This window comes from Rhinolophus sinicus, linkage group LG05 (genome assembly GCF_036562045.2).
Source record: "Rhinolophus sinicus isolate RSC01 linkage group LG05, ASM3656204v1, whole genome shotgun sequence".
NCBI lineage: Eukaryota > Metazoa > Chordata > Mammalia > Chiroptera > Rhinolophidae > Rhinolophus > Rhinolophus sinicus.
The window spans coordinates 26,386,317-26,398,736 of record NC_133755.1 but is presented as its reverse complement, the minus strand read 5'-3'; the positions used below and the strand labels follow the sequence as shown (position 1 = coordinate 26,398,736).

Below are 12,420 nucleotides of genomic sequence, written 5' to 3'. Positions count from 1 at the left end.
CTTAATATGATTTGACTTTGCCTTTGCCTTAATAAAATTACATTAGCAGGACTTGCTTCACTTATGAAAGTTTCCCTTTGTGAATTTGTGGCTTTTAGTCTAAGTGTAAATAACTTGGGTTTCTTGGTCTCTGCTAAACAGCCCGACAATGATGGTTTTTTGGACAGTTCAGAAGAAATATACTACACTGCAAGATCTAATCTGGTATTTCTTATCTTCTGATTTTTCTTTGTCAGCATTGTTTTAGTCTTAATTGTTTTTTTTTTGTAATGAAACATTTTGTCCAATTTTAATGAATTAATTTAAGTATTGTTTTATAAGTTCCTGCCGTTTAGCAAGCTTCCTTTTTATTAAGGATTATAGCAATTTTTTTCCTTTTTATTAAGGATAAGCAAGCTTCCTTTTTATTAAGGATTATAGCAAGCTTTTTCTCCTAACAAGTTAAATAAATATATTTACTCAAAGATATTATAATAAAAATATTTTTCCTTTTTTATGAAAAACATTTAATTTTCTTACCCAAATGTGTTTTTTTAATTACATTTCCTTATAAAAATGTCCAGTTTTAATGTGACTTGTTTTAATGAACTAGAAACAATCTATATATCCATATCCATTCATATATAAAACTATTCATATATTGCACATATAATATATATGTAATTTAAAAAATAATTTACCCTGATTAACAATGAAATCAGTCTCCGATGAAATTTTAATTTTGTAGCATTATATAATAACCACTTTTCTCAGGCCAAAATTTGGATTTTAAAGCCTCCTTGAAATTATAAATATTAAGACTGTCTTACCAGTAGGTAAGAAAAGATGGGACATTAACCCTAGTAAATATTAAATAAATAATACTTTTAATAGTTGCTATTAAATAAATAGTTCTACTTTGGTAGTTGGCCAGGGTCCTAAGTTACCTTCATATGCACTCCTAGATTCCACTTTTCTGCCATTTCAGTAGAATTTTCCTTCTCTTTCCTTGCTCTCTATTTCAGTAACATGCCTCTTTCAATTCTGAATGGTTTAAATGATTCTTTACATAAATTCTTAAATATATGCCATATAACATTTGTAAAAATGAAAGAAATTTTAGACATAATTACTCTTTTCGGGAAGTTTGCTGTCTCGATGTGCAGAAAATACTTGCACATAGAAACTCTTAGCCATGCAACAAAATAGTGGATTGCCGAAACTTTGCCAGGTGGTGACTGTTGGTGAGGAGAGGCTCACGTATAATGTAGGTACCAGAGGAGGAGAAAAGTTTTTGGGTTAATGTGGATTAATGATTTCTGGGAGGGACTAAGACTGATTTCAGTATTATATTGGAACCATTATAGATTCTTCAGGAAGAGAATGGATATATATATATATATATATATATATATATATCTTCTGTTTCACGGGAATTAATGTGGGAACAATAATTAGCATAGATCACAGTTTTGAGAGATGGCAGAGAAAGAGCTGAAATTATGAAATGGTCATACTACTACCGGAATTACAGGATTAACTCAGAAGAGGAAGATTAACCAAAGAGAAAATGATAGATGAAACCATGAGGTTTCATGGTTTCCCCAGCTAGGACTAAGTAAAAAAAAAAAGTGTAGAAAACTGGTTACCTCAATGGGTGATGCCTGTGTGTTGCAGTCAAAGGTAGAACCAACACTGGAAGTTAAGGGAAAAGCAATGAAAATCTAGAAAAATCAGTAAGGTGCAGTGTTATAAAAGAAAGAAAGATGCATCATATGGCCCAAATAGGCCAGAAAGTATGAGGCTTGAGAATTGACCACCTGAGGAAGCAAGTGGAAAGGAATATTTGAAGAAAACACTGATTTCTGAATTGGAACTTTCTTCAGAATTAGACATGTAGCCAAAACAACAATTAGTGAAATTTATTATGGAAATAAAAGAATACAGAATCAAAAGTTTAATATTTTCTAGAAAAGACAACTACAACACCAGAAACGTAATACTTTTAGAGTTCCAAGTATTCTTTTCTGTAGCTATACGGAATCAATAACTTGAACTGTAACTAGTAACTTGAGTAAGTTAGCATGGCTCTGTTCCCTAGAGCTGCCCCCACCCCACTCCAAATAACCATGAGTTACTTATGATAGAGGAAGGAGTTGACAGGGGATCTTGTGACAAAGGTGGGCTTTAGGGACAGTTGTAGATAGTTCGGGCAAAAGAGGGATGAATGAAATATTTGTCAGATCCTGTCATTTATACAATCAACCTTGAAAAGCTCACTTCTGATGACAATAAAAGCTAACACTTACCTGGAAGTTTTTATATACCAGGCATTATTCAAAACACTTTAGATATATTAAATTATAATTCTTGTTTTACAAATGATGGGGATTGAAGGTACAAAGAAACTGAAATTGGTCTTATCACCCAGTGAAATAATAACAGAACTGGGATTTGACCGAAGCAACCTGGCTGAGGAATTCAAACCAAAATCACTATGCTTTATTGCCCATACCCAACATTGTCGATATTTTGGTTTCCACTAATAATTGGGCTTGCGCTTGTGCTCTCTGTCTCCTTTTAATCAACATATATGTTTATAATTATTTTTTTATCTTGGTAAAATATACATAACATTAAATTTACCATTGTAACCATTTTTAAGTGTACAGTCCAGTGGCATTAAGTACATTTGTATGGTTGTGGAACCATCACCCTATCCATCTCCAGAATGTTTTCCTCTTCCTAAACTGTAACTTTTTTGGCCATTAAACAATAGCTCCTATTCTCCCTCCTTCCCCCAGCCCCTGGCAATCATCATTCTATTTTCCATCTCTTTGAATTTTTCTGTACTCTAGTTACCTTATATAACTGGAATCAAAGTGGAATATTTGTCCTTTTGTGATATATGCACCCCTTTGTTCATTGCAATGTTATTTACAGTAGCCAAGGTATGGAAGCAACCTAGGTGTCCATTGATAGATGAACTTATGGATAAAGAAGATGTGGGACAGTGGAATAATATTCCATTGTCCACTTGCTTGCACAATGGAATATTATGCAGCAACAAAAAAGAATAAAATCTTGCAATTTGCAACAACATGGATGGATCTAGAGGGTATTACGCTAAATGAAATAAGACAGAGAATGATAAATACCATATGGTTTCACTTATATGTGGAATCAAAAACAAAACAAAAACAAATCCATAGAAACAGAGACCAAAGGGGTGGTTACTAGAAAGGATGGGGGAGGGATGAGTGAAAAGGGGAAAGGGAATATAGTCAATAATATAATAAGTTTGCATGGTGACCGATGGTTACTAGAATTAATCATGTGGGGTGATCAAATTGTGAGGTATAAAAATGTCGTATCACTATATTGTATACCTGAAACTAATATAACCAATATAAGATTGTATATCAACTATGCTTATATACGTAAATATAAAAAGGTAAACATATTTGTCCTTTTGTGACTGGCTCACGTCACTTGGCATAACATCTTCAAGATTCATCCATGTTGCAGCATGTGTCAGAATTTACTTTTTAAGACTGAATAATATTCCATTGTATATATAAAACACATTTTGTTTATCCATTGATCCATTAATGGACACAAGTTGCATTCACCTTTTGATTATTGTGAATAATGCTGCTATGAACGTAGATGTACAGATATCTGTCGAGTCTCTGTTTTCAGTTCTTTTGGGTATATAACTGGAATGGGAATTGCTGGATCATATGATAATTCTACATTAAATATTTTGGAGAATAGCTGTAGTTTTCCATAGCAGCTGTGTCATTTTACAGTTTTCATCAGCAGTGTGCACGGGTTCCAATTTGTCTATATCACCATCAGCATTTATTATTTTCTGGTGGAGGCAGGTGGTTGTTTCTTTTTTTTTTATTTTAATAGCCATCCTAATGGGTATGACCTGTTCTTAGTTATCTCCGCTCCCTAATTTCCTAAATCCTTGGCACTAGAAACAAGATTTCAGCTCTAACAAATACATATTGCTGGCCATTAGAAGCCAGATGTGCCCAAAATGTCATCTTAGTAGGCAGTTGCCAACAAGATGACAGCCCTAAATCTTTTAGAACCCAGAAAAAAACATTTACTCACTTAAAGACCTTGCTGCTACCCAAAAAGCTTCATGTCATCAGTGATTTCTGGTTGTTATAAGTACTAAGTGTATTCATTTATGATTTTGTAAATGAATTTCGAATATAATACCTCAATTTTCATTACTACAAATAAAGTGATTTTCTTTTTTTAAATCAGGTAGTCATATGAAACCAGAACAGAGCTTGGTTTTTTGGATTGTTAGTGAATAAAAAAGGTCTTTATATTTTGAAAGATAACGCAGTAAAAAAAACAACAACAAAAAAAAAACAACTCACCATAATGTGATAATTAAATAGTAACACTTTTGCCTGTAACCATACAAGTGGGTTTATCTTATCCTCATAAGATGCTATCTTTAGATTAAAAGATTATATTACACATCTGTTGAGCTGATGCTAATTTTTTTTGCCTAGTTTTACTGTATATTTTGGCCTATATTCCAATGAAAAATATATTTAAAGTTAATTGGATGTAAAACATTATGTTACTAAGTTGGTGGGTGCAAAAGTATTTGCGGTTTACAAGGTTAAAAATAATTGCAAAAACTGCAGTTACTGTTGCACCAACCTAATAATTGCTATGGAGGAACATGAGTAGTAATATAATCATTACTCTGAATAAATTTATAGTATACCTGAAAGAGTAAGAATAAAATATTTAAATTAGAATTGAAAACATGTTAGGAAGATATAATCAGTTGATCATTATCAATAAACAAAAGTGCTATAAGATTATCCCTCAATTATGTCAAAATTGAATAGTCTATAAATAAAGTTAACTTTATTCTGGCAAAGAAACAGTAAATGCTATCTTTGTTTATTTTAAATCTATTGGACTATTTAAATCTGTTGAACTATTACAAAATTTACATTGTATGAAGACAGTTTCTAAGGATATTTCATAATTTATTTCATAATTGTGCAATGATAGGACATTTTGTAGAATGTCAGACCTCACCTGCTGATAGTCATTTCCAAGCTGACCTTACAAAAGTCATGTTATTCAGTTTGAGTCCTCCTAAGTCTTCTGCTTTTATTAGTCAGAATAGCGCTTGATCAGTTAGTGTTCTGACTTCACTTGCTTTTCTGACCTTTTAAGGAATAAAACAATCTTTTTGAATTATCCGGGATCCAGTCCCTTTTTGCATCTATAGATTATCTGCCACATTAAAATGTATCTAACCACGTTATTTGTACCATAATTTTCTCAGTTTTTGATGAGAAAAAATTTTTCCTCTTCTGCTGTTCTTTTTTCTTGGTTAAAATATATTGCTAATGTACTTTTTTGTATGTGTGGTTTTGTAGCCAACTGTAGCAATTCTATTGACTTCCTGCTGTTTTCTCATCAGGTATAGACTTTGTAATCTCCTGAGGGAGTTATAAGGGGGAAAAACGGTAACTTCTTGATCATATATTTTCCTTTTCCAGTGTTCCGCGTTACATCCTTTATTCTTTTTCAGTTCTTTCTGATACCATGTTTTCTTAGAGGCTGTATCCTAGGTTTAGAAATACTTTCCTATTCAATAAAACAAACCACTGAAGTTAGGATTTTGTGACTCAGAAAAGGTATTTTAATTGGCATAGGTTGACCACCTTAAATTTTTGTCTGAGCATTCAGGTTGAATGTATACTAGGCTATTGAATGTTTTCAGTCCATGTCATTACTTATTTGATTTTACTGTGTTGTTGATTATTGTCATTCACTAATAAGTTGGTGCCTGATTGATGCAGCTAATTTTTTTATGTCTATACTGACATGTTCAATGTATGCTTATTTAGCTTGTAAAGAATGGCTCTATTTTACTGTCATCTAGTTATTTTGAGTGCTTTTCTAAACATAATTTTGGTAGCATTTTCCTGTTACAGAATAGCTTCCAAGTCCTTTTTGAAGAGCATTTTAGATCAGTCTTTCTTTGACTGCTTAAAAATATATAAATGACTACTAACTTTACCCAGATTTCACTTTTCTTTATTTCCTTTTTTATTTCTTCTCATTTTTATTGTCTGATTTATTGTCTGAATTCCTGCCATATATAATAATAGGTGCTTGGTAAAGAGTTGAATTAAATGACATTAGATAGTTATTAGAAGGGCTTAGTGTAATTCTTTTACTTGATGACATGCCTAGTACATAGTTTTTGTTCCATGGTTGCTAAAACATACTTGATTTACAGAGAAGGAAATAATAAAGAATAAGTCCCTTTAAATTTTAGCTTGCCTGGTAGGGCTTTACACATGGCACATTTAATCATTAGACTTGGATCTGTCTACACCTTCTCCCTAGACTGAGTGTTATTCTGTATATGAACCTATGCTCAGTTTTCTATTAAAATACTACAGTAGTTTTATACTTTCTTAAGTACACTGCGATCTCAGTTGATTTTTTTTTTTAAATCATTATCATCAACTTGGTAATTGTCATGTATCAGATTAGCTGGCTATTCTTACGACACATCTGTGTTTAAACTACAGAAGCTATGGCCACGCTGCACAAATACATGCTTTTGGAAGCTGTCATTTGATTAAAGGCTTAAGAGCTTATATTGGCTCAACAGGTTGCTGGTCTGGTAGCGTGCCCAGTTATCTACAGCTGAAGAAAATTTAGAAGTGTATTCATTGAGATACTACTTCTCTTTACTGTATACCAAAGTTTAAAGGTTTCTGTATAAAATTATGACCACTTAAATTGTTCAGTGTAATTGTGTGACAGTCTGATGATAGCAGTGATTTCATCCTATTCGCTAAGATACCTATTAACACTTTGTAAACGGGCATTTTCCCGCCAAATCGCGTCGTAACGCAGGGCTTTTTTGACATTTTCTCGCCAAAATTAGACTTTCCGTAAAATATTCGTATCTTTCGATCTATTTGATATTTTTCTATGAAACTTTCAGTGTTTTAGTTTAAAAAGAGGTCTCTATTTATTTACTTTGCAAAATTTTTGCCAGTTCCAACTAGAGGCGATATGACGAGTTTACTCGTTTCCCGCAAAAAATTTAAGAAACAGGTACCCTTTTCATTAGAATTTCATGTGATACCAGTGCCACACTTGACTGGTCTTTTTTGTCTATAATGTGTTTTATCTTTTCTGTCACTGGTAAGAACATTTGTTATTATGTATGGAAGAACACAGATATTTAAGAAGACAAAATTTGAGCCTGTGTGAGCCCCCATTTTGATTTTGATTTTCATCCGATATATTTTGACAGATCTTATAGTACTTAAATGTTAAAGAGCTTTTCACTTAAATGTAATATACTGCTTAGAATCCTCTATTCCTAGGCCTAGTAGTTTTGTAATCTAGAAATATTTTCGTGTGTATTAACGAGGCTGAAGTATTCGTTATTTATAGGAAAATTAACAAATGGCATTTGAACAAGCATTTATTTAGGGCTGAGTTAATGTGTGTTAGGTATTCTGCTAGTCCCTGGGCAGGAGGGAAGAAAGATGGGTTTCACAATTTCCCTTTGCTGGAGGAGCTCACAGCCTGGCTACTATTTTTATAGAATTGTAATTAAATTAATTAAAATGCAGTGTAAGTGGTAGAAGAAAATTGTATGTTAAATGCTATGGAGGCATGGAGAAGGTTTCAGCTATATTCCTGGACAGTCTTGGAAGGCTGCTTGCTCCAAGGAGGTAACTTTTGCATTAAGTCTTGATCATGCATCTGACAATATCTTTTAAAATTAGAAAGCGCTCTTAAGTAGATTGTGTTCTAATTAATATAAAATTCATTTAAAATGTTACATATTCCCCCTTTATTGTTAAAACCGTGCTTGGAATACAGTGGCTTAAAAGGGGGAGAAAAGGAAACTTGACTTTGTACTTTCCATGCTTGTCGGAAAGCGTATTTTTTTTGTCTCAGAAGGTGTTTGAGTTGAACCTATATATATTGCTTGCCCCTTTAAATTTCAGTTCTTAACTGTACAACCTACAGCAGTCAGTGGGAATGTATAAATAGTTAAGGAACTACCTTAATAATATTGAAGTTTTGCTACTTATACTTAACTCTTTAAAAATATATTAAAAGTCCTGACATGAAATTTATAATCTTTTGTAAGTCCATGTATATAATTTACTTTAAAAGAGCACCCTATTTTGTTTCTTTAAAAAATTATTACCTGCATAAAGTAGTAGTAGAAATATGAGAGTGTGTATATACATAATTATTGCAGATCTTATATACAAAAAGTCAAACCAAGATTTTTGTTACTTGTTTTCTGTAATCATTTTTGCTTCATTATAGCTTGAGGATATATTCCTTATGTGAGCTTTTTTTCTTTCTAAAAACTGACTTTTACAAATGGTAATTACAATAGCAATAACCATAAATGAAACTTGCATATATTATTATTCAAACAAGTTCCCAGAAAGTACTAAAGTTAAATAATAAAATATGTAAGTTAGGACTACATACTTCTGAAATCTAATTGTTAGAAGTCCTACCATGACTTCTTTTTAAGAACATATAGCAATACAGATTTATTTGCAGTCTGGGGTTTCTCTTTTTGAAATAATATGTATTAGTGTATCATGATTTGTGATATACTACTATTTTACTAAATATTTTATTTTGTACTAATAGGATCTACAACTAGAATATGGACAAGGACACCAAGGTAGTTACTTTTTAGGTGCAAACAAGTAAGTAAAGTTCTTTCAAAATTTAAATTCTGGAATAATTAAATTGCCTTAAAATATTGTATTTTAATATTTACAGTAGTAAATTGCATTAGTTTGATAGATATATTTTATAATGTACTTTTAACTTTTTTTATTGCTACCATGCTAATCATTTAGTCCATAATAGTTTATAATGGGGACAGTCACCTTAAATTTTTTATGTGAAGCTGCTTTGCAGACCTTACTTGTTAGAGAAAATTAAGTACATAAATATATGCTTCAGCAATTTTTATCTTTTATTTGTAAAGTTGACCTATTTATTCCTTACAAAACTTGCTTTGGTATATCTCCCAGGTGTGTTGGCCTCTGAAAACAGCTGGAAATATTCACACTGTTTAGAAACCTTAATTTAGCTGGTCAGTCTTAAAAGTGGATAGTAGTTACAATGTGTCTAAAGTCTTAAAAGTTATCAATTCGTGCAAGAAACAAATGCAATAATTATTCAAGGCCTGTGCTACAGCACAGTGGTGGAAAAGCAGCTTTGCAAGGTGTAAAATATTCTGAAGTGTTTTTTATGTTATTTTGTCTAAATTTGAAGTCACTTGTGTTAAGGACTTTGTTCGCAAATTTTGGTATATTTTAAGAGACTGGATAATCAGGAAAAATACTTCATTTACCTTTTTTTGGTTCATTTTAAATATATTTTTAAATGATATACTTGCAAAAATAGCCCATCACTAACTGCCTTTCCAGACCCCATAGTTCCCATTGTCTAATTTCTGACTGTGAGACATTTTCATAGTATATGGTTACTTCGGCTAGGTAAAATGTTAATAATTTGCCCAACCTTCATTTTTTGATTAATTGGATCCCTGCTTAAGGAACTGTATTCTATATAACGAATCACTGGCAAGGTAGGTTTGCCAAAAGTTTGACCTTTGGCTGTGTTTCGTGTACAGGTATATACATACATGTGACATGAGCATGGATGTAGCACTTCTCTTACTGTACTGATATGTCTGCTTTATTCTTGTGATTAGGCATTGTTTTAAAACTCACAGGATTTCCTGCTTTCTCCATAGGTGATCAGGCAGACAGATTTCCATTTATGGGTTTCTACCTATTCCAGACCAGGCAGGAACTATCTAAGATAGTTGCTTTTTTGTTCAATGAATGCATATGTATTTTGACTTATTGGGTGGTTTTCTTTCTTTCTTTTGAATTCTGTTATTACTGGGGTCAACCTTTCTGACCATTGAAAACCAACAAAATATTATTTTTAAAAGAAAACTCTAAATTATTTCTGATTTTGTTTTCAATGTAGACTAAAAATTCTAAAGATAAATTATCTTCTAAAGACCTAAATAATATAGTGAAAAGAATAAAGTGAATTACACAATTCTGGAACAGTTGAGTCAAGTAGTAGTAGATGCCAGAACTGTCTCCTTCTATAAGCTACGAGACTTTGAGAAATGTACCTTAATTTCTCTAGTAAAATAGGGATTATAATATAATAGTACCTGCCCAATACAAAGGGTGAAATAATCATTGTAAAGCATTTAGCACATTTAGTGTTTAGTAACTACTTACTGGTTACCCTTATTTGTAGCATTTACTCAGTAAATAATTGTTGACTGTAAGAGAAAGTAAATAAAACTGCTCTTTGATATTAAAGAAATAGGGAGGTTTCTTGTTTTGTTTTCAATATAATCGGGGTAGTACTTACAGATTGTTTTGATCCAGTTAAGCTACTTGGAAAGATTTTAGTAACCAGCAGCATGAATTCCTTAGCTAATTCAAATATGCTATGCTAAATATTTTGGCAGTGGTTTTTTTACTTCTATCCGTTTCATCTTTACTTTATCAATTAAATCTATGTTTGCGTATTGTTCCATTTTTAACCTTATCCTGATTTTCTAATCATTTTAGGTAGACGAAGTAATTCAGTATCTGAGGGCATCATTTATGTTTTATTCATTACTTTCTAAAAGTTTCGTAATAGAAGAATCCAAAATCCAAATAGACTAGTGAATAGTGACATTGTTTATTGTATAGCATCCAATCTTGGTGATTAAATAAATTAGTATCACATTTTTCTCCAGCCTTCTCAAGATAATAGTATTTACTATAAATGAATCTTTCAGCAAGTTTAGCCATGTTTCATTTTCTCTTTTATAAAACCTGAAAAGCAAATCATATATTCTACTTTTCATTAAGACTTAATGAACTCTTTAACTTTGTTAACAAAACAGTCAAGACACAGTCGGAGATTTATAAGTAAATGAATAAAAAGTAATATATGAGTCCTTAGCCATAGGCTAGCTAGCTGCTTTTCCATATTCTCTTAGTCAGCCTTCTGTCTTATTCTTAGAGAAACTAATACTCCCAGGAAGATTATCTTTTTTAAAGTAGAATGCCATATAAGCCCAATTAAATACAGTAACTGAAAATAAACTACATTTAAATTCTCATCTTAATTATTATTTCCAAATCCTAATATTCCTTGCTGGAAAAAGAAATGCCTCAAAAATATTATATGCTTAAGAAAACATTTTTTTCACATCTTCTAAAATGATGTAAAAGCCCACTGTACAGTTTGAGATACTATGTTTAATTTGGTAGAATAATTTAATGCAGCACTTCTTCAAATTTTTAGTCTCAGGCTCTCTTTACAGTCTTAAAAATATTTGAGGACTCCAGTGAGTTTTTGTTTACATGGGTTATAGCTATCAATATTTATAGTATAAGGAATTTAAACAGAACTTTTCAAAGTATTGAGTAATTTATATAAAATAGTCAATATACTCGTTACAAGTTATCATAAATAACATTTTTGTGTGTATTAAAACTTTTTTCATCATTATGGACCAATTCAAATGCCTCCCCTTCATGGTACCTTGTAACACTACTTGATTCCTTTGTGAAACTTAGAAACAGCAGATAATTGCAAGAAGAGGCTTTACATATATCAGTGTATTAAAGCAAATTTTTTGTTGAGTCCCACTAATAACATTTTTTATGAAGAATAGCTCTTCTGAAACAAAATAGTATTAGTGAGTAAAATGCATTGTTTTATATTCTTTTTGCAAATCTTAATACTTGGCTTAATAGAAGACAGCTGGTTTCTCATGTCTGCTACTTATCTGTTGTGATATCATGCATCATATAGCCTGGAAATCTCTAGTTTTATTCTCAGAGAAAGAATAAGAGTGGAAAGGTGAATTCATTAATATTATGAAAATAGTTTTGACCTTGTAGACCTCCTACAGGAGACGGAGAGAACCCTGCCCTGGATCCTCAGACCACATTTTGAGAACACCTAGTTTAAGGAAATGTTGCTTAGTCGATAATAATACAGAAAACACTAATTGAGTACTTACTATGTTCTAAATTCCCGTTCTAAGCAATTTACCTATATTCATTGTATCTTCAGATAAACAATTGGACATAAGTACTATTATAATTCCCATTCTACTGATATGGAAATTGAAGCATAGGGAAATCAAAGTAGCTTATTGAAGGTAACATAGCTTATAATGGCAGAGGCAGGATGAGATTTGGGCTGTCTTTGCTTCACAACCTGTCATCATTTTGCTAAACTGCCTCTAGGCATAAACTCCTCCCTTTGTAGAGGTAGCCCTGGAAGAGCTTTGTCAATAAGATAATATGTTTGACTGGAATTCTTCAATTT

General features: G+C 31.8%; 1 protein-coding gene across 5 annotated transcripts in view; it reads left to right on the top strand.

The window, feature by feature from the left end:
• Nucleotides 1–12,420, top strand: part of MAP4K3 (mitogen-activated protein kinase kinase kinase kinase 3) — a 141,479-nt gene that overhangs the window by 91,701 nt on the left and 37,358 nt on the right. For 2 of the 5 annotated variants that reach the window (XR_012496304.1, XM_019742613.2), the window contains exons 15-17: nucleotides 142–204; nucleotides 8,692–8,750; nucleotides 9,611–9,643. Coding sequence is in view for 4 of the 5 variants with exons in the window: in XM_019742613.2 (XP_019598172.1) it covers nucleotides 142–204; nucleotides 8,692–8,750; nucleotides 9,611–9,643 (155 nt within the window). In the remaining variant the exon portion in view is untranslated. The remainder of the gene's footprint in view (nucleotides 1–141; nucleotides 205–8,691; nucleotides 8,751–9,610; nucleotides 9,644–12,420) is intronic. The other 3 variants (XM_019742630.2, XM_019742621.2, XM_019742638.2) reach the window with 3 other exon arrangements.